Source organism: Diadema antillarum, unplaced genomic scaffold (genome assembly GCF_040938485.1).
Source record: "Diadema antillarum isolate AM-2024a unplaced genomic scaffold, OU_Dant_1.0 scf00000161, whole genome shotgun sequence".
Lineage (NCBI taxonomy): Eukaryota > Metazoa > Echinodermata > Echinoidea > Diadematoida > Diadematidae > Diadema > Diadema antillarum.
The window spans coordinates 140,602-164,397 of NW_027271050.1; the positions used below are offsets into that span (position 1 = coordinate 140,602).

General features: G+C 39.8%; 2 protein-coding genes across 2 annotated transcripts in view; one reads left to right on the top strand and one right to left on the bottom strand.

The window, feature by feature from the left end:
- Positions 1–11,686: 11,686 nt before the first annotated feature.
- On the top strand, positions 11,687–12,989 carry LOC139722217 (uncharacterized). The gene is made up of 2 exons (XM_071633528.1): positions 11,687–12,538; positions 12,632–12,989. The coding sequence occupies exons 1-2, from the start codon at positions 11,687–11,689 to the stop codon at positions 12,956–12,958; spliced, it is 1,179 nt and encodes a 392-aa protein (XP_071489629.1). The 3' UTR covers positions 12,959–12,989.
- A 6,910-nt stretch (positions 12,990–19,899) lies between these two features.
- The window catches only part of LOC139722215 (intraflagellar transport protein 172 homolog), a 107,776-nt gene continuing 103,879 nt past the window's right edge, over positions 19,900–23,796 (bottom strand). The window contains exons 36-38 of the mRNA XM_071633526.1: positions 21,574–21,727; positions 20,852–20,943; positions 19,900–20,156 (exon numbers count right to left, since the gene is read on the bottom strand). Coding sequence (XP_071489627.1) covers positions 20,067–20,156; positions 20,852–20,943; positions 21,574–21,727 — 336 coding nt within the window. The 3' untranslated portion in view covers positions 19,900–20,066. The remainder of the gene's footprint in view (positions 20,157–20,851; positions 20,944–21,573; positions 21,728–23,796) is intronic.

Genomic DNA, 23,796 nt, shown 5'->3' on the forward strand with positions numbered 1-23,796 from the left:
CCAAGCATTAAAGGAAAATATTATAACGATAGCTGCAAAAACATAATCGCATCAGTAATTCAGAAAACTGCAGTCACTTTTCCGTCCTATAGCGCTCCGAAAGAGACAATCGTGCATCCCGTAAATAAGTTTCTGCCCAGCCGAAGTGATATTGGATTTATCATTCGATGAAAGGACTATCGGTCATCAGCAGATGTTCGTTGCTATTTACACACGGCATCATTTTCATTTTCTTTCCTCTTTTTTTTCCCCTCGCGTTGCTATGGGAGATTCTGGAGCAACACCCTTCACTTGACGACGACACATCAACGAAGCTGCCATCGATCATAATCGGCCGATGAGTTGGTTATCGTCAGGGAACGGCAAAACTGCCCTGGCCTGCCCACGTGTAATTTTGTTACCAGGGGAGTTTGTACAGCTATATACTTGATTGTTTTCTTTTATTGCTAGTTGCGTATTCAAATTAGCACATGTATGAATACTTAAAAGATGAAAAGTTCTACAATGAGTTTGTAACTTAGATTATCTCTACTATAGGGCAAGATTACGAAAATAAAATCACAAAACATGATAATATTGCTCATAATAAAAGATGAAGAAAATTAACAGTGAGAAATGGAACTGTACAACACGAGACTATAGAATGATGATGGTTCTCAGTCTGACAAGCATGGCAAGAAAATTTGAATGGATAAATATTTTACAGAGTATAGTATGTTCAAGTCTTGGTGGCGAACGAGGAAGGTTGAAGTATCATGTGTCTTATTCCAATGCAGTTCTGCAATTGTGTATGAATGATCTCTGGCGGTGTGAAGTACTGTTTCCATGAAATAGTGCCTGCAAAATTTGTGTGAAGCTATTAATCTAATTAATGAGATCCTTGCTTCGATTTTTTCGTCAATGTAGGGCATTTTGCAATAGAGTTCCGATTAATAAATAAAAAAAAACTAATCTGTCTGCGTATGTTGTTTTCCTTTCCAAAATCACATGACTTACCATGTACGTACAATAATCAATAACAATCACAAAACCAACGAAGAACTGTAAGGTTAGAAACATTCAACATGCATTTCAATTCAACAGAGTATGATGTGATCTGGTGATTGTGCACAGCTTAAATACAAATAAATGAAAACAAAAACGTACTATATTTAGCTATCTAAAAATGAACTGCATATTCAAGATAACAACTAAAGTGACATCAACGTGAATATATTAAATTCTGTGAAGGGACCCTAAAAATAATGTCCATTCTGGGTTAGACATTACATTCTAAGCGATTTTAAAATGTCATCTATAAGTCGATGTACATAATAATATTATAGTGACATCGTCATTCAGAGGTCTAATCAACATATCACTATAGTCCTCATAGCTACATAAAGCGATTGGAATCAATCCCCCCCCACCCTCGCCTTCTCTCCCCCTCCCCCCCCCCCCCCCCCCCCCCCCCCCCCCCCCTCACACATCTCTCTCTCTCTGTCACACCCCGGCAACATCATCGATGTCGTTTCTATGGCGACAGCATCCAACTCTTGACAGTTACCTATCACGAGAGGGCAGAATTTATTATAAACCCCTCATGAAATGCCCAATCCACACCTTCGCGCGGCAAGCAGTCATTCCGGTCGCCACGCTAACATTACCGACAAAGGATTTGTTCATTAGGAAAAGAGCATGAGAAAATCCATGAATACTAGATTTAGCTTGATTTCGTCAATATCATGAAACCGATATCAGGTGGGAGTAGGGTGGCGATTTTGGGAAATTTTACTTGACCTTTTGCAGTGTCGGTCTATGTGAGTGGTGAGTGGTGCTGCATAATTCATATTCGGCAAATGTATAAATAACCCATTTGAACGTGATAGGTACATCATGAGGTTTTCAATCATCTATCCCCTGAGTTGATCAGAAAAATAATCAGATAATCATATTACTGTAATTCCATTTCGGGACAATACTAGCTCAGCAAAGAAAAAAAAATGTAGGTTTACTTTTCCAGGATGATTTTACTTGGCAGGAAAGAAAATCTGTTTGTTTTCATCTCTCGTGTTGAGATAGACAGGTATGAATTAGTGAATGAATAGGTAGGGTTGATAACTGATTAGACACTCAAATTAATCCTTCATTAATGAAAGAGCCTAAGGCATAAAAATCACATCCAGACTAGAAAATGAAAGAATGCAAAAGTAAAAGTAAGTAAATCAATTGATAATTGACGAGAAAATAGGACAGATTACAGTTCCACGATCATTTTTCTTGCCTGAATGAAAATGGTTTCGTAGGATCCCTATCAAGGAATTGATCTCGTGCCAACAGGGTAAATCATTTTATAGGGACTGATAGGAACATACCGCAAAGACCAAGTGTGAAATGGTGGGATTGTCATTATCATTGATAATTGCGGTCATGATGGATACATCAAACACTGTATAGTATAGACATCCATATCTTCGATGTGAGAGCACTTGCTTGCATACATAAATACATCTTTAGACCGTTAGAATGCTTCTCCAGTAACTCACACGCACAGTGATTATTAGTTTTTGTAACCAGTGTGGTAGATGACAATTTGCTTCAATGTGTTGCTCTACGAGGTCCTATCATAGTACCATCATCTCCATAAACACAAGGTTCAATCTAAAAAGCTGTGGTCAAAACGTCCTTTAATGACGGTCTTTGAAGACTTTCTTTTGTTGTCATTGTGTGTTCGCAAAGTTGTACAAGACAATGATTACGAGCAGCTTACTATGGATTAACCAACGGCCTCCCGAAAGCGCGGCTTTGCTCATTACACGACGTGATCGATAGAGGTACACGATCTTTATTATCCCGCGGTGCGGGTTTGATACAATGACTTGTCTTTTAGCTGTGAGCACTATCTGAAAACAACTTTTGTGCGTGTTACATGGGCCGTCAAAGCCATTTCCAGTTTCTATGGTCTCGGCCCATTGTTAACAGCGCCCCCACCTGGTTTCGTTGCTCTGGGATATTGCAGGGGACCGTTTACCTGTCTATCACAGTATTGCCAGCTATCGTTGATCGCTGATCGGCTCTGCACATAATCACAGTCTTGGAGGAGAACGCAGTAGCCTAAATTCAAGAGAGACTAAGTAAATTTCTTCATCAGACAGAACAGATATTTCTTTAAGCTTTGGAATCGTTTACCTACTAATATTTGCAACTTCCACTACAATTACTGAAGTACTTATTTTGAATTTCAATGTTTTCAAAGTAGTTTACCAAGAAGGGGTGAAGACTAGCAGGCCCCCATTGCATAAAAAGTTGCTATGATAGCAACTCTTGCTGGGATGGCATAATGGTAATGACAAGAATCCAGATTCCCTGATTGGTTGTTGCTATGGGAAGTTGCTATTCCAGCAAGAGTTGACATCCTAACATTTTTCATGAAACGAGTCCCAGATCGCTTTAATTTGTTGAAGAAGTGTCTTCATCAGAGAGACTTGGTTTACCATTAGATATTGGCGGTATCAGGACATGCAGAACAAACAGTTGTTTTAACCTCTATCTTGTTTTTGCTATTCATTTGTTTGTTTAAACCGTTAGGGCGATCTTATGAAAGATGTTGGGACAGCAACTACAGAAAGAATATCAACTTCCCTTAGCAACAGCCAACCAGGAAGCAGAGTTTTTGTCATTACCATGACACTTACCACTTTAGCAGGAGTTACTATCATAGCAACCTTTAGGAATTTGGGCCTTCAAATCCTACGTATTTGTTTAGGATTGAACTCAAAGCACTCTATGCGAAAATTATATAGGATCTACTAATGCATCATTTCTGATCATTCTGATGAGTTTATTTTGATTTGAATGACTAGATTTTTTTAACCCACTTCCTAAATCAACCATCGCCACGCCTCTACATTAATAGCAGTGATAATCATGGCGAATGGAAGAATCTGACATTGATACATACCAGATATTTTTTTTTTTATAAAGACATAATGCGTCATTGCATCACTATGAAATATCATTTTCATTGCACATTTTATCCATTAACAATTATTTTAAACAGTCAAACAATAAGTTGTTTCATCCATGTAATGTAAAAACCACGTCAAACAACGAAAATGCTGAGACAGTCAGTTTCGTGATGAATATTTGATGCAAAATAAATGACAGTGTTCAAATAAAGAGTAACCAAAACTACCGCAAACAAGCATGAATTTGCTCTCTTTTTATCTATTTTGGAGCTGGTAGACATCTCAGCATTATTTTGATGGCTCATATCTCCTCCTCGCCGAATCTCATAGAAAAGGACTACAAATAAATGAAATCGACTTGAATGAAGATCTATAGGCGTCCTTTTCGAATACTATGACTCGCACGCTTGTCCTCACTGATCAATGAGATTGCTTGGTGCCGCGCGCTGGTGGCGCTACACGAAATTCCAACTCTATTCTCTCGCCTGATTGTTACCTGCACTATCGATTGTTAATCGGTATTCATCGGAGCAGCCGAAACGTGCGAATTGTAGGTTTGGGTAAACTGTATGAGGCTCGGGCTCAGTTTGATGTGGTCGAGGATTATAGATAGTCACTGCGACTTGAAGTAGTCGAAGCGTAACACGGGGCGTTTCGAAGCCAAGGTACAGTCAAATTTGTCCGTTTTGAACGAAGATTACGAGCTACTCAAAAGATTAATAAAGCACACTGCAATAACTAAGTGAACCTTTACGGAGCTGACGTTTGTACACCTGTTAACGACAGCTATTAGTGCGAGTTGGTAAAAACCAACCAGCCGGCGCACCGGGAGCAGATGTATGATCGACGCCGAATACATGTTGCTGAGGAGGTGTAAATGTTTCCATCGTCAAGCCAACCCTAGGCAGCCTTCGTCAAGCTGGCCGACCGTTTTCATCAGCTTTGTAAGTCATGCCTGTCGTGTGGGTAATGCAACTATTATAGTCCCAAGTCTTTGATTTCGCTTTCAACTTCCAGCAAGAATTGTTCAACAAATTATTGTTGCACGCAGTCTTATTACCATCTTGTCGCTGCTATTCGTGACAAAACCATGGGATATTCCATTTGTTTATTTGTCCGTGTATTTTTTATTTATTTATACTATCATGACTATGGGTGATTCTAAGTGCTGGATTCTTAACTTCCACTTTTCGGGGTGTCTCATTTTCAAGTTCAATCATCCGTGGTTGAATCTTGGCTGCGATTTCTGCGATGTCCATAATGATAATATGGTTTGATCTCAACACACTACAGCATCCTGCTTTAGTTCCGATGAGCAGCATTTTTACATTTGATAGCGATCGTGAAAAACAAAAAAAACAAATCAGAGCACCCAAGTGCGCCTTATTCCGCAGTGATGGGGGGGGGGGGGGGTGGGATAGGGAGAGGGGGTAGGCCTACATCGTATAGTTTTAAGACGAACACGAGTCTATAAAAATGACAAATCAACATCTCACTGTTAACGAGAAAGCAATTACTGATGATTACTCTAAAATGATAACGCACAACCATATCTCCATGTTATAGTTGCCTGCACTTCATATGGCAGATGTCGCTCCGTGAATAAACCTTTGTAATGTTTGTGCAGAAGCAGAGACTCCAACCCCAAGCACCTTCCGATCTGGAGATTCTCCCGCCCGAAACCCCTAGCAAACGGGAGACTCCAAGTTGATGTGTGCGAAGCGCGAAGTTCCTAGGATTCTAGATGTTCTCTGGTGCTATCTAAGGTTTATTTTTTCAACATACGATAGAAATAAGTAAGAAATCCTTTCCACCGGGAGACACAGAGCCAGGGCGGGAGAAATCAAATCTCAAACGGGAGAACGGGAGATTGTGCAAAAATGGGCTTTCGGCGGGAGATCTCCCGTCGAAAACGGGAGAGTTGGAGTCTCTGCAGAAGGAAAGAAACGACTACAATGAAAACATGTTAAGTCCACTTCCAAGGTATGATTTCCAATTAATGTATGATAACACAAATTGGTAACAATAATAGGCCACATCCATACATAGCGTATAATATCACAAAGATACATTCATGTCTATTATATACACATTTAAGGAAAGAAACATGGAAATGAGGAAAACGCTATAGGCCCTAAAATCTGTTATTTTTGCGAGGGTGTAATTTTTGCAAATTTCGCGAATCACTGTTTGGCCGCGAATTCAACAACGCACGAAAATTATTGCCACCTATAATATAATCTTGAAAGCGGCAGAGTGAACGGTCAGGCATTAAAATGTATACACGATACACAGCCCCGATGTCAAATCATAAAGAACATTTCGCGAAAATAATAGATATGAGAGAGAAAAGAATGTGGCAAGATTACGAGCGGCGTATTTTTTACATGCAGCTAAAAACCTAATCCGCCGACAAATTAAAGAAATACGTTTTCATGCGCGATAAGCCTCAATTTGTATGTATACAGTCTGTCCAAATGCATAAAGTTTAGAATAAGTGAAGTAGTAGAAAAGCAGTAGTAGAAAGTAGTAGAATTGAAGGTCTTCTTGACCTCATGTTTCTGGCCATAACGATTAAAAGAAAGAAAGAAAGCAAACACACAAAAAAATCCAACCCGATATCGGCAAAGTGAAAACTCAGATGTTGGGACAAAAATACGATGTTTAGTATGTTCCTTCCATTAATTACTGTATCGTTAAAGGTACGATAATGTATTTACGTTGTCAAGTGGCAATAATCTATTGGTTCTCGCTGGAGAACAACGCAAAGCGAAATGATGAAAAAAAAAACCAATAAGGATCTATCTTCTCAACTCGGATTCAGTTAGCGCTTGTTTAACCTGAAATATCTAAAATATCTAGTCATGGCAAACCTTCCGTGGTTGAAAACGCAAAATCACACTCGCATGAGTGGCGTAAAAATGACGCTGACTTTGGGTTATCTTGAAGGATATGACAGGGCAAAGAAGAAATGTATGTTATAATGGAAAAGTAAATATGTATATGTGGACAAACGGTAACGTATTAGCTTCCTCTTTAGTAGCTTGTTAAATATTGCTCGATCATTAAGTTTTCCTTCCCCTGTCTTCTATTCGTATGAATGTCTGAGAATAATAATTCCGTTTCCAACAGATACATTTGAGCTAGAAATGATACAAAAATAACTGTCTGCTGCTATGAGACTACGATTGACCATGCACCCTAATTGTGTCAACGAGATTACGCAGTTCTTAAAAAGAAGAGGACAAACAAATAGAATCTGCCGTAAATGTTTAGATTCCCCGGGCGGAATTGAAAAAAAGTTTTCCCTACTTATTACGTCCAGAGTGTATTTCTATACTTTACAAATCTCTCGCCAAAGGCTCATCCGCGACTGATAGGTCTCTTTAGCCTCTTATCAGCTCCGGCATTTCATTGTTCTCGATCCATCAAAATTCAAGACGGAGATTTTGACGCACAATACCTCGGTATTCATTGGTATTGTAGAAAAGCTATAACACTCCCGGGCTTCCTTAACAGACATAAGTAAGAGGATTGCAAGACGGCTTGTGTCTGCTTACAGAACCTTGCGAAGCAGTGATAGCAGATTAAGGCAAATTATATATAGCGGAGAGCATTGACATCCACACCGGTCTCCTTGTTACCATGGAAACCGAATCTAAAGGGTTTATGAATATCGATCACGACTACGGTAGCCTTTCTTACTTGCGATCTCCATGATAAGCTGAGGTTAACAATCTATTTTGAAATATTTCCCTAGACTCATATAATTCCATTTGGTTAACAAAAAGCAAACGAATTAACTTTAAAATTATGTTTGTTGACCCTCATTTGAAAACAACTTTGCTTTTGATGTTATGGACTTGTGAAGAAATCCTCCTTTACGACTTTACAAATATTGTGTTCGTGATAAATACAACGACAATCTTCAATGGAATTAAAAAACAACAACAGTTAACCGTTATGAAATCCATCACCAGCTGTGAGATAAGTTAAAAACAGTAACAGACAAGAATAATTAAGAGTGGCTTTGGATTAAAAAAAAAATGCAGAACAACAACAAATCAGAACGTAACCCAACATCAACGTAATTCTCACCAGCAGTCCGCCATGTCTCTTTTTGATTTGCAGACAAAATTTCCCACATGCATACTTTGCACTCTTTTCCGTATAGACATTCAGCTGAGTATTCTCACACCTATGATACCCAATGCATTGTTATATGAATAGACCATTCCCGTTTTGATTTGTTCATTTTCGTGTATTTATTTATCTATTTATAATGATTTTCCATTTTGGTCGATGAGCATCTTTCTGCTTTTGACAAAGTCTCCTGTTATCATGTTACTTTTCGCGTAATGTTGTATATACAGTAGGTCTATTCACAATTATTATACCAGCCCGATGTGATTTCTGTGTTTAAAACACGGGCGAACTTCAAGCACTTCTTTGGCAAGTATGGCGCCTTTGATCGTTTCCGTTTTGTTTGCTTATATCCCCCCTCCCCCCCCCCCTCCCCCCGACCATTACTTCAGTCACTAATTTTCCGCCAAGCTATCATCATGATCTTTTGTCATACACACAGAAACCATCATCAATAGCCATATTATAGCAACACGATTGTCACCGATACATAGATAGACATATAAAAAGAAAACACAATAAAACCTCGTCCATTTTTAGCGACGGAAATTTATGAAACATGAAATTGGAAGTTGATACATCCGTTATTGACATTATCCTAACAAAAACTTTCTTTCATTTATTGTCTTATGTTTGTAAACATGCGCCCATTCCATCAGATACTGTTTTCACAAAGGTAATTGTTTGATGGTCCGATACATAGGCTATCTATATGTTTTATTTTTCATGACGTTGATGTTGAGTTTTGCAAACGAGCAAGGTCAAGCCTTGGGGGGTAACAGAGGAGCAAACCTAAAGGGAATGGGGGCGGGTTGAGAGGGAGAAAGGGGGTCGGTAACCAACGAGATCTGTATAGTCTATTGCACCAGATCCGACTTTGTTTCATCCGCGTAATCGTATATCAAAACACTAGTATAACAACCTGTACAGAATCGGTTGAGACCTGAATCGCATGGAGATGGAATTAACATACCGTCGTGTGACGCTTCACTTTTAATCCGTATCTATCAACTGACGCGTATTCTAAACTACCACTGTCATCACCTATTGTCTCCACCTCCCACTTTTTAATAGCTTGCCAGTCTGGTATCCCCCTATATAGTCAAACTCGAACCACGATTGGTGTAGAAAATTGATGCACCACACCCAGGCTAGTGCATAGAGAGCGATATTTACTATATGAATCAATAACGTGTCTGGACAAACAGACTACACACTTATAACAGAAGAACCTGAACTGACACACTAACACTTTATTTCAATAGGTGTTTACGTCTCCTCTCCACAAACACCGCTTACATAAAGCCATCTTTCAATTGTCATAGACAGCATTCGGTCATTCTACTGTCTACCACCCCTTTCTTCACCACGAAGAATTGGAAGAAAGCGCAAAGACAATGCCGTGACCTTACGGAGGAGTGCGGCAATCAATTATCATTTGAAAGAAGATGGGGAGGTGGGGTATTTGTAAAAGATAGGCTAGGGGGTATATCAACTGTATACCTTATTGGGCTCAGTGCAACACGACGATGGGAAAGCTGGGGATAGGCTGGGGAATTAATAACATAAACGTTTTATTTACAGTACTGTATGTACTGCAGGCACCTTCTGTGACTTTGTAACAACTTCTTCAGTTTTATAGAAGTGTCGGGCATTATTTTCAATAGATTCTTTCAAAGTGTATCCTCTGGATCTCTTTTTCCAGTATCTTTCTCGCTCTTCGTCTATCCGTTCATCCACAAGACTACTGTTCACCTACAGGTGAATTTGTAAGGGAGATATGATTATGATAATTGTACTCTTTGTATGTGTTCGTCAAGCAGTTGTCGATGATAACGAGAATATGATGGAGATAATAATTTGTGCTAAAATACATGAGCCATATAGTATGTCTCAAGGAATTCATGTAAAATGTTGTTGGACTTTAAATTACGGGATCATAACCCAACTCTCTCTGATACGTGTTGAGAATTAGAGGCACAATATTTTCGACATTGATCGTTACGATGCTCAACGGGAGTATCGATCGTTCCTTTATGTTTTGCATCATGATTCACAGCCGAAAACAATGCCAACTGTCAACAGAACAACACCCTTGTTCCGATAAATCGATATCATGTCCAACGATATTCTTTAGCCGTCTCATGCAGCCGCAGAAAGAAAGTCGTTCGGGACAGGCAAAGGCATACGTGATACGCTTAATACAGGGCAGACGGAAGCAGGGAGGTTTCATGTTCGCACTGCGGGTGAAGGTTAGCGCATGTTCGTAGTCATGGTTACCGGACGCTGCCTTTTTTTTTTCGGGAGGGGGGGGGGGGGGGGCATTACGGAGGGGAGGGAAGTGGCAAGGAGAAGACGAACCGGTGTATACATCGTGCTCGTGGGTGCTTGCCCGTTTCATACGTGCATAAAATTTAACTGCCCCTCTTCTTTAGTGGAAGTGGATGACGTGAATAGGAGTAACCTTTCACCTTACATATTCCCATCGGCAATCGTAACCTGGCAGGAAACATTTTTTTTTTTCCTGCAGTTATGACTGACGTGCGCACAACCTCACTATCATCCGCTTTAAAGATGTCAATTGAAGACGTGCTGGCACAATGCTGAGATGTTTGGAGTTGGGATGGAATAATAATGTGAAGAAAAAAAAAATTGTCTCACACGCCTTTCACAGTACGCACAATTTAGTTTGGAGTGCCTTTGTTTGTTAAGGGAGAAAGGAGTATCAATGAACTTCGAGTTCTCCTCCTTTATTTACATTATTTGCAATAACTATAAAAGTTTACTTGGATTTTTTTTTACTCCCGTTTGTTCATGTCGATGTTAAGTTTTCTAACGGGTATGGTGACGATGAAGTGTAAATGCTGACGTCTATTATGCACCCTTTAATTTTCCCATCAAATGAGAAGACAGCATCCTGGTTATTACACTGTGATGCCACGCTCTGTGATCTGTTCTAATTTGTAACAACAATCGTAATAATTATGATTATTATAATAATGAAGATAAAAATGTAATATTCAAAGAGTCTAGTCGGCATGGGATAATTCGTGACGTTTCCCTAGCTCCCCCTTTTTAACGATGTTCCTTTATTTTCCCCTGTAAATTGTGTTATCTTTATTCTACCTGTTTTTTTTTTCCGGCTGTTTCCCGTTCGTTGATTCCGCTCTGTTAATCATTACTATCCTTGCTGTCTCTAGTTGGTTCACTATATAGCTTTGGTTGCTTCTGATTTCACATTGTTTAATTAATTTCGCATTTATACAGTAAAGTTTGAAGTTGAGGGTTTAAAGAGTCAAGTCTCTATATTGCCGTCTTAGTCATGACGTTGTTTGTGTGTGTGTGTCTCTCTCTATTCGCAGAATTCTACCTGAGTTCACTCTGCAACCACCTGCGGCAGAAAAATAGATCACAAGTTGAGAGATGTCCACAACAAACATCCATTTCTCCGGCTGCAAACTCCAAACTTCAATCCATTGTCCAATTCATTGTCTGTTACATCAGTGCGGTTAGATTTCTGTCAGGAGATGCATCCCAAAACGACAGACTCGCTGTGAACATCTTCATGTAACCACGCCTCATACAATCTTGAAACTATGTCGACCGAAGACAAAGAGATTCCCTTTGATCCGCCAGAGTCTCCGCCCCCTGCAGCAGCTGGTCCAATCAGAGACGAGGCGGAAGAGAGAGACAATGTTGCCGATAGCAATGGCCAAGATGCGACAGGTCCGGATTCGCTTAAGGTGGAGTTACCGTCAGTGACAACTGCAGATGACGGCGCCCGTGTTGGAAGTAGCAACCGTGTGGGAGAAAAGGACAAGCTCGTGCTACCGTCAGTCGAAGGAGTACGAATAGCGAGTGCCACCGAGTCCAAGAAGGATGCTGTAGGCAGCAATGGCTACGTTGAGAGCTTTATTTTGGAAGGAGATGGTGACGAGCTGGCAGAGGAATTCAGTCTGCCTCGGATCGAAGTGCGGGCTGCGAGCCACGTCGCTCCTAAACTCACCTTGCACGTTCCAGATCACGACAAACACCCGATAGCGATGCAGTCCAAGAATTCCCGCGCTGCCATCATTGCAGATAATGCTCATCCCAAGTGTTTTCTCACCGTTGGCGCTGCGGGTCTGTCGCGGGCCTTCACGTCGGGAAACTTCTGTCCCGAACTGTCGTCGCGCTCGATGACGGTGAAGAGTTCCGTGAAACTATCGCCGGAATCGACGTCGGCTCTCCGCGCCTCACAGACAAGCTTGAACGCCCGGGCGCCCCAGATGGAGAGGAGCAAGACGATAGCGGACCTACCACGGATGCGGACGCACAGTCTGCAGGCGTCGGGAATCATGACGACGTCGAAGGTGTCGCTATTTTCCCGAGGAGGCGAGAAGGCGAAAAATATGGTCTTCGTTCCCGCTTCTCGTAAGCATCGAGAAGATAGGTCCAAGAGCGAACTCGCCAGCAGCCCGCGCGACGCAGCCAACTCGTCAACGGTCCTACGGGGAGCTCCGCGCCTGACGACGGATAGGTATGCCTCCTTCGTGCGCGAGGACACGAAAATCAAGGAGGAGCCGGAACGCCCGGAGAGCGAGAGCGACGAACTGACGCCGTCCGAGAGCGGCATCATGGGTACGAAAATCCACCAGTGGTTCACCATGGGCATGAAGCAGGACCCGAAGCACAAGGCCGGCCAGCGAAGACCGAAACGGAAGAGACACTCGCGGAATCTGTGGGACCCAGGCATGCAGAACAGGATTCACCGGGGCTTGGCCTCGTCGATGTTGAAGCCGAACGCGTGCATCGGAAACTACCTGAATGATGTCACGGCTAGTCGCTTTCCTCAGGTAGAGACTCGACAAATTGTATTTACGAGATGACATTCCCACCCTAGCAACAATGACGGAAAATAGTAACTCTAACGTAAGATGCAGAAAGCGCAAATTGATTGTTAGATGGTGTCGAATTCTTGCCAAGTACGAGTGGTGGTGGCATTTTAATTTGTGAACGACTCCTCGAATGGCAGTGCGTATGATGAGTACGATGGATGACACAGAAAAATCCGAAGGTGAACTAACAGGAGTGTTTATGTTGGATGTCTTTTAAATGTTATCGTGAAATAAATTGTTGTCATTCCTGCTCTCAATGTAACAGTATACATGTGTTATACTTGTCAAACTATAAATGAAAGCAGCACACACACACAGTTTACGCATGTTAGAATTATTGTACCTGCAACAATTAAAGGCCAAAAGACTACTCTTCGTAATGTCAGAGGTTGTATTAATTGAAGAGTTTCATCGTAGAACGGGTTAGGCGCCACTTAATTTCAAATACTGTAAAGTTTTAAAGATAAAACAGCAGAATAAAACCATTCCAATGATACTTAACGTGTCACATAATAGGGAATATTCCAGAAGTATTGATTTAGAAATCCCACATTTTATTTTTATTTTCTTTATTTTTAGCAGCTTTAATCGCAAGTATCTAAAACTAGCAAGAATGGAGTCGACCCGTTTTGTTATCAAACAATATGAATTCATTATCACACGATTCTGCGTAAAGTAGTGTGTGGCTTGCACTATAATGTCGGCAGTATGATTGATTTATTATGATGTCGATGTAATGTACTGCTGGAAGTCCCCCTCAGCACAACACGAAATATGTCTAGCATTAGAATACAATACTTTATTGTACGAGTGATCCCCACTATTCACAATAAATGAGCGTCGTTTGCAGTCATAATGGAACGTCATTTGCCTATCTGTTATCATAGCTAATCGCAAGTAGTTTCCACAATGGACATGTTACAACAAACTCACGTAGCAATAATCACGATATAAGGGCCTAATTTTTGGCGCCCTGGTGATAGTGGCGTATTGATGACTGCTATTATAATGCTTTTGCTCATCACGTCGCTTTTTGTCTAGTAGATAGACGGGCACCAATTTTGTCACTTGGCAATCAATAGCCGAATGTATGAGATATTATTGTATTATAGTCTAATATGATTATAATGCAAAAGAGCTATTGGACAATTTTGCTTTTGACATCGCATCCAAGGATAACGCAGTATCTATGTTAGCTCTGTTATTGATCTATACCACACACATCGTGGGAATGTAACTATGAAGGTCTTGACGTGTAGAATTGATCGAACTGTAAGAAACCGCATGGAATGTTAAACTTTAAGGGTAAAATTACCACGTACTCTTTCACACATCCTATTATGCTACACGGAATAAGATAATTTACAAGAAATTCGCTGTTTTTCACCACTTCCAAAAACTGACCAGCCAAAAACAAAACATGCAACCAAACTGAACTACATCAGTGATGAAGGTGGAGAACTGCCCTTGTCACTCTTCCGAAAAAAAAAAAACACATGTCGGTGTCAGAAAAAACCTCATTGATGTAATTCATATATACTATTAGGACTTACCCTTCGCACATTCATTATCCAAAATATGAACGATAATGGTCCTCGTTTAGACGCAATTTTCAAACAATTTGTGCGTTTTTTTTCCCCCTTCATCATCACGTCATGTCGCTATAATTATACAGTAATGATGGGGGGGGGGGGGGGGGTTAAAGCCTGTTGTAAAATCTTTCTGCGAATTAGTCCCCCCCCCCCCCCCCCCCACGAAGTATCATTGTTTCTGAGCCCTCAGAATGTATGGATTCTGACAAAATCTGAAATGCTGAAAATGTGACGAACTGTTCGAACTGTTATTTTGTTGTAACCGGTTGGGGTATAGTTGAGTGCAGAATGCAATTTGTGATTCATCTGTCACTGTCTATTATCGAACATATATTCAAATTCACATTCGAACAGTGTATGCTTCAGTGATGACAGACCTTCAAACATAACTATTATGATGAGTATTACTAAAATGTACTTTCTCTGTTGATGCCGGATTCTACTCATTCAATCGTTTTAACATTATTTAAAAAACGAAAAGATATTGACGTGCGGCATTATCGCAGCGCATTTTGCCATGTAATGCGATGTAAGCATGAATGTATAAACTTGACTTTAAACCTTGATCAATTTAATTTCTCTCACATCCTACTGGAATTCGACAGAGTCTCATCTGAGATGGCAGTTCACGGTGCATTGGTTTCTTCGAGTTTACTGATTTCCGTTATCCTTGCTAGACATTCTTTATTGCTACATAACAGGTCAAGAAATTAGATTTAAAAACAAGTGTGGAGTGGGTCCTTTAGTGGCGAATCAGATTCTTTGAAACAACTTTAGTGAAGTGGAGATGTCCCACTGTATATAACGGTACCTTAAAGATGGCAATTTTGTGAGCAAGAATTGCCGTGACTTTGTTGTTGTTATCACAGTTGTTCTACTGATTACGACTGAATACAACATAATCTAGATACTTGCCAACCACTGCATTTTCTTGACCGTAAACTTGAATAGTACTTTTATTTAATTCGACCTTTTAGGTACAGTCGTTTCTTTGTTACAGTGATTATGATCATAGTGATACTGATGGTAGATACGATTACCACTGTCGGGATCATCTGATGGTATTTTGATTGTACAGTATAACTTTGTAACAGTATAGTAGGAGGAGTAGTAGTAGTACAAGAAATAGTAGTAGTAGTACGTGTAGTAGTAGCAGCAGCAGCAGCAGAAGCAGCAGCAGTAGTAGTAGTAGTAGTAGTAGTAGTAGCGTAGTACTGTAGTAGTACTATATAGTAGTATATAGTTGCACAGTAGACATGGCAGAAGCAGTAATACTAGTAATATTAGTATAGAATACAGTAGTATAGTAGTAGTAGTAGTAGTAGTAGTAGTAGTAGTAGTAGTAATAGTAGTATACAGTAGTAGAAGTAGTGGCAGTTGTATCAATTCTATGGTATTAGGAGTAGTACAACAAGAAGAAAAAGAAGCAGTAGTAACACTTTGATAGTAGTTATAGTAATATCAGATGTATTAAGTGTGATACAGACGTTGATCATGTATAGGTACCTATTTATTTCTCTTCGATGCAAGGGGCGGGGTGGGGGGTTAGCGGCTTTTAATATCATTTTGCACAAAAGATGTCTGAAACACACGGTATGTCGATAGATACGTGTACCACTTTCACAAATTCTTGCCAACACTACTGTGAAGCTTCATTCAATTTAATCTTAATGCTTGTGCATGTGTCATGGTTTGCTTTTGCGAGCAATAAAAAAAAACCAAACAAACAAAAGAAGAAGAAGAAAAAGGAGAAGAGACGGAAAGAGATAGGAGCCAATGATACGCCAATTACACAAGAACATTTATATGCAGGGAGAAGAATATTTTCTAAAGAAGTATGACAAAATATCATCTTTATTTTCCTGGAACATCATGTCTGACCCAAGGAATGCATGTTCGATATGAGATTGAATAATAATACCCGAATTTGACAATCAGTCATCACAAATTTAATAGCACTTGCCTCATCTTTAATTTCAGACGTCTTCGCGCGTTAAGAAGATAAAAAAGAACATTGTAATTATGATTGTTACAAAATGTTACATTGCACGGGCAACGCTGGCAACGAAGTATTTGAAACTACAATATTAATATGTTCGAGAACCATGGAAAGTTGTCTCGAGCAAAGAAGAATAAGAAGAAAATACAACGCTAAACACCCCAAGTTTGTAGTCATGGCGTGAAAATGAGCCCATTAGGCCTACACTCCTCTTTGGACAGACGACAACACAATACTCAGTACATCGCTACAAGGCTGTTCAGAGACTGTGGTATAATGTGTCCGGCATTGCGTGTGTTCACGAAAAAGAAAGGCACCTGCTGAATGTTATGTGACAGCAGAAAAGACCGGAGCATTGCACATTTCTATTGTATCATTATTGAAACATTGTACATAATAGATGTTTTTTATCATTCACCTTGTGTACAATAGCTGAATGTGCAAATAAAGAGATCTACATAAACGCCGACCTTGCACAATACTCTGTACGTCCGTTTTGCGTGCTTGATATCGAGTGCAAAAATTAGAAGCAATCAAATCATGAGAGAATTTGATTCTATAGACTTCTCACCAAGGCTCAAAGGAAGATAAAGTGCTTGTCACAGAAACGGGTAAACATGGTACTTAGTATATGAGCGAGGCCATGTACAGAATTTGAACAGCGTGTGATCTTGAAATCAGTTTGGCTGAATAAGTTTGTTTGTATATGGAGATGGAGAAAACTTGATCATTATCTAAATTAGGAACAACAGCACAAAGTGAAAACGGTAAGTGTTTTTTGTTTTGTTTTGTTGTTGTTTTTGGTCTTGTTTCCTTCACAGAAAACTGTCTCTTTATGTTCGAGTAAAGGCTATTAAAGCGAAAACCCCTTGAGGAACTAGCTATGCACTCAGAGGCGATTCGGACTGATCTGTATACATAACACTACATGTATTCACGCAAGTCATTAGTATAATTGTGGCAACCATTGGGGAGGTAATCCAACGTCCTGTAGATGCTGAAACTAATGAAAAACAAAAGAAAACAAAACATTCATTGAAAGGATGTTGACTTGTTATGACGGGAATAAATTACAAGGTCCCGGTCGAAGTTCTTTTGTTCATTTTTTTTCTTTACAACTGAAGGATGCTTGAATAATTAGTTTCGATTTATATCAATAGAAAAATGAAACTAACAAGTAAAGTTTCTTTAAGATGCACACACGCTCGTGCACGCTCACACACACAGACACACACACAAACAACCACACACAGACACAGAGACATACACACACACATGCATGCTGAACATAACTGGGGGGGGGGGGGGAGGGGAAGATGTTTATCCTAAACTTTAAAAAAAAATGAACAGCCCCCCCCCCCCAAAAAAAAAAGTGTGTATACACATGGTGTACCCATACAATGTATCCCTTAACTCTTTTGTTGGTGTTTTGTATTGATTTGTCTTGCTGTTCGTGTGTGTGTTGTTTGTAAGAAATAGAAAAGACAACATTTGAACCATATGAATGGATTTTTCCCCTCTGTAAAAGAGCTCCCTCTAAAATGCAACAACTACAACAAACAATACTTGCAGATGAACATGCTAAATGAATAAAGTTAGCATTAAACGTTATCCTTTCCACATAAACACACAAACACACACACATACACACACACACCTTTAATGATATTCTTTATTTGAATTTCATTCAATATTAGGTTCTATTTTACAATACTAATTCAAACAAAAATAAGCAGCTGTTCTCACTTGTGCTGTGGAATCACATTCTTTCTTTTTTTAATGCTGCTCTCACACTCACACATGCACATCCACACAAACACAACACACACACACACACACACACACACACAATGTCACATTGTCAATAATGCAATAAAATTGAAATTACTAGTAGCATGGGAAAAGTTAGTCTTATGCATAGCTTGGAGAATGACAAGTATGGATCACATAACAAATCACAGCCATGAAGCCATCACCATTGAAGAAGGAGCATAAAAATCTATCTATTCTCTTTAAATCCATTCTTTGTAATTCCATTTATCACAGTCACAGCAAAAGAGGCCATTCAAAAGAGTAGACAACACAGAAATGAATCTCACAAAAAATATAGTCCTCAGGAATAAGCTACATGTATACATGTACTGCACTTTGTTTTGTTTTTTTACCTCAGACATCAGTTTTCTTTTCTCTGCTTAAGTTTATGATTTTTTTTTTCAAATGATACATTTGTATCATCAAATGCATTTTGATAGATCTATTTAATAATCATTCATTGCTCTAAATATTGAACCATTCTATCCATCTTGGCATCATTGGTGGTTCATGGGTGTTGTTAGTATACCCAGAACATGACATAAGTTACATCACGAATCAAGGATATATAGTGGCAGCAGGTAAGCTATGTTAGAACAGGTACCATGACAGACACAAATGTAGTACATAGAACATTATAATTTTGATTAAAATTTGCAGGAGGAAAACATTGCCTTGCTAGGAACTTATCCAATAATATGCCCAGGAATCTATGTATATTCCATAAAGGTACAGTTTCTGTAAATGTACGTTAAATCTTTTCCACAGTTAAGCACATGTGCTAAAGATTGGGAGGAATAGTCTGCAATCACACGTACCATCCAATGAAATCATAACCCCATGTATTTCAAAGATACGAGATCTTTCAAACTGAACTAGCTCAACCTGAACTCGCCTATGACATGACAAAAAGCAATTCTTGCAGCGACACAGAAAAGCTAGGGTTGAGACGCTCTAAAACATTTAAGCAAGCTATAAATGTGAAAACCTTATTGTGCTCAAGAGGAACAAAACGAAACATGAATTCCAATCCTGCATGGTCCACTGCATATTCGCACAGTTTTTGAGCAATAATCTGCACTTGGTCCTCTACAATGTGTACCTACTGAATGGTAGGTAGGTAATGCTCACAACTCCTTAGCTAATCACGAACAGAACAAGCTCACAACCATTTGTAGCTTACAACAATGCTGTAGGACACTTAAAATTTACGCAAGTTTCTGAAGGAGTAGATCAGCTTAAAGTTACCATGGCAACAATAACGACATACTAATGTGACAACATTGTATCATTTATAAGACATTATACCAGCTTCCGCTGAAACCCAGACTAATTTGTGTTCTGTTCACTGCCGGTGTTATAGCATGATCTATGTATGTGATTAGCATGAATGCCACAGTATTTCTCAATGTCCATTAATACACTGCAACACCGCTGCATACTTAGGTAACATAATTGCTTCCCTTCTGACTTAGTAATGTTCTATCATAAGGCAAACAGATTCCACATTTTGCTTTGAGCCCTTGGGACAATCTTACACAATTGGCAGTATGTTTTATTAAAGGTTTAAATTTTTCATTTTATTTATGCAAGAAAAACATCCAAGGTAAAACTGACAGACTAAAATGCACAGGAAAAAGGTGAGGAAAAAAGGGACACCCTGATTGGATGATTTGATGATGACATCACAGTGACCTCACTGGAAGGTGTAGCTGGGATTGGGAGTGGCTCCACACCACTGACCAATGAACTTTAGGACGTCCTGACACTCTGGGCTGTGAGACATCTACAAAACAAAACAAACAAAACTATAAGATGAGCAACCGTGTACAGGGTGTGACAATAGTATTGTCACTTAACCTTTCACAGTATTGCTTATTCAAGTATATGTGATGCATATGTTTTCTACACAATGAAAAAAAAAATCATTATGAATTTCATTAATTTCAAAATGATATACAATAAAAACAAGTAAGGTAGGTCTACAGTTGCACTTATTTTACTTTTTGGGCAATCTTTTATGCCTATCTATTTTTTTTTTTCAGTTAGGGACATGCAGAAAAAAAAATAACCCATGATGCATCATACATCTGAAATATGCAATAATTCCTATCTTATAGATCGGCATAGAAGTGTCCATTTTGAAATACAAGTGAAGCAGCTACGATTGCAGTCAACAGGCAAAACAGATTTTAACTTTACAAGTATGACTTTTTTTTATATATACACAAGTAAACTGATCATGACTTTGTAATAACTTTTGTTGCTGAAGATTGCTTCCAGTGATGACAACAGAGTGAATGTGTCTCCAAAACAAATCACACAGGGACATTAAAGCATGTGAAGACCATTTACAAATCTGAACAGTTGACGATCTGTCATTGATTATCTACCTACACATTCATAGATTAAAAACAAAACAAAAACTGACAAATAAACAGACAAACAAACAAGGAAATAAGGAGTGCAATCCAAACTTGCCTTGGTGGCCATGAGAAACTTGTTCCAGTCGTCTTTGTTGGCGGCACGGTCCGGTCGTTTGAACTCCATCTTGTTTCTCAGGACCGGGTAGCCTGGAATAAGGTTGTGTGCAAATAAAATTAGCAGTTCATGACAATACTGCACTGAATTGAACTGACTCGAATGACTATTTGCTTGACATCACTGCTAATGAAAAACAATAAATGCTCGTAAGTAAGCAATCACAGGACCAATGGCTCTAAGTTCGGTCCAAGGGGACTAGGCAATCATCAATATACTGTAAGTGTGGAAATTTCCGCTTATTCTGCATGACCAGAAAATAGCGCAAAGATAGTTCTAAGCACACACATATTTTTGATTGTTACATGTAACACTATTAAATGTCTTGATTTTCCGGAATGAAAAAGACACCCAATTGATCTTTCCCAGCCCAGCACGAAAAATTCCTTACATGAAAATATCCACTTTACAGACTTGTTACAGCCTAGACGGCCTGTACTTACTTACATATTGCTTGCATGAGGCACTCAATTAACTTGCAGCAAACCAAGAAGGACTAGTATATACACATAATCTCATTCTCAAAATTACAAACAAGCAATGCAAAGGTTGCTTACAATCGACCCTGTGTCATGAAAACTACAAATTACACACAGAGAAATTTTCTATGAATTCAAACTCCAAATTCAAACTCTGTAAATTCTGGTCACGAAGTTTGTTACCTGTGATGACGCAGGGAAGGGACTTGATGCCCGACGTTGCTGCCACCAGAGCCGCCACGTAGATGTCTCTCTCATCCTTGTCCAGGACCTGCTCCACCTGCTGGTCCATGGAGATGGACAACACCCATTCCTTGACCTCCTCCCGACGGTCCTCCTGCAAGGGGGTTGGGGTGAGGGGGGGGGGGAGGGCAAGATGGGCATTCAAATTAATCAATTCTTGCGTCACATTACTTTTATTATCACAACTGATTGACAAATTGCCCTACATGACATAGACCCCGTTTACAGTGCGGGGCTGGGCTGAGCCGCGGCCGAGCCGCGGCCGAGCCCAGCCTCAATTGCGAGGCCGAGCCCCGCAATTTTGTCCGTTTACACTGCCGGGCTCGGCCGTGCTTTTGATTCACACCTTTCAATATTTTGTCGTAGTGGCGCTCTGCTTGTAAACAAACGCGATTTGGTATTGTCTGGTTTTCAGACTCTTTGCCAACTGAATTCCGTGGCGACAAAGTCGCCGTTCGGGCAAAGGTCTTTGCCGAAGGAAAAAATCCTTTGCAGGACAAAACCACCTTAAACTATACTAGTTTTCGACGTTGTGGGGGTTAATATCCTGAATAGCGAAAGATACAGGCAGAGGGTTTGGAAGCCAGACTAAAATTGGCCGCGCATTTGGCCCAGTTTGCGTTTACACCAAGAAAAGGCCGGGCTCGGCCGCAGCTCGGCCGCGGCCGAGACCACCTCCAGAGCGAGGCCAAATGCGAGGCCAATTTTGGCCTCGCATTTGGCCTTTTGCGCGTTTACACTGAAATGAAGGTGGGCTCGGCTGCGGCTCGGCCGCGGCCGAGCCTCGCACTGTAAACGGGGTCATAAATAAGCCCTGATTAATTTTCATGAATGAATTTCATTAATTTGAATAACTATGCAGTACCTGCTGCATGCTATAATGTTTAGAACCAGCTCCAGCTGTTGGGTGCTCAGTGGACCAGTGGATATACAACACCTGTCTGATGATCAGGAAATTGTTGGTTTGAATCCAGGTTGATTAAGTATGCCCATGATTTCTTATGGCTACTACTAAACACTGATTAATCAGTGCTTAGTTACACTGATGAAGGGCAATTTGTCAATCAGATGTAAGATATATTGTGGGCAATTCAAATGGAGTACATTTAATATTGCATCTTGTTTGCATACCTCAATTTCTGTTATGCTGCCACTTTTGCCTTCACCATCACGTAGAATGTTAAAACATTGATGATAACTGAATGATCATATGACTGTGACACATATTGCATTTTCAAACAATGAGTCTGTGAAAATTCAACAAAAAGAAGTGGGGTATCACAATTTTTGTTTCAACAGACATAAAAAAAAAAGGTAACAGAAAATATTCAGCTATTGATCACGGACTACTTATTGGAAGTTAGCTGGAAGAGTTGGTTTGAGCAGAAAGGTAACATGTGGATAATATTCTCATATGGTGATGTGGTCTCTGTGTTTCACATAAATTGTTGTTATAGGCAAACTTCTAATTCCTGTACCTTTCTTTACTTATTGTTTTTATGATCTTTTTATAAATTCTTCATTTCTTTTAAAGTTTTCAATATGACATGTAAACTTCTTGAAGCCCCCAACAATTCACTAATTTATTCAATCAAGCTATAAGCAAACTTCATTCACAAGTGTGATGTATAGCAGCTCACAGTGTCATCCCCCACTTTGCCTAATATTTGCCTTACCTAGCAACAACGTGATTCGCAAAAACACATTCCAGCAGTGGAAGTAGAATTGTGGAAGTCTTGCGCAATGAATTGCTCAATCAATTACATGACTATCAGAATCATCCTTAAAGTGTGATATTTTGAAATTGGGTGATTTCCCACGTTTCCCCTTTTTCTCATGCATGTACGTATACAAAAGATATTCAGACAAAGGCAATGACAGTGTTTGCACAGCTGCGTAAACAAAACTTGTTCTGGTATCTTGGTATCATTTCAAAGCGAGAAGATGCAAGGAACTCTCATTCACTTGATTGCATCACATCCGGTGTATGCGTCAGGGCATGCACAAGCTGCCGGATTTGAAACAATAAACTAATAGTGCTCTCATGGTATTGAGAACTCAGTTGACATTCCATGCTCTCATGCATTTCAAATGAATTCATCACTGTTGTTCACAGACAAAACCATTTTAATAGCCAGTGGGGGAGATACCCTCAAAATCACC

Excerpts from the sequence above, each read along its gene's own strand:
- LOC139722217 (XM_071633528.1), top strand. The coding sequence starts at position 11,687 with ATGTCGACCGAAGACAAAGAGATTCCCTTTGATCCGCCAGAGTCTCCG. Across the intron at positions 12,539-12,631 it reads ATAGGTCCAAGAGCGAACTC|GACACGAAAATCAAGGAGGA; the intron begins GCCAGCAGCCCG and ends TTCGTGCGCGAG.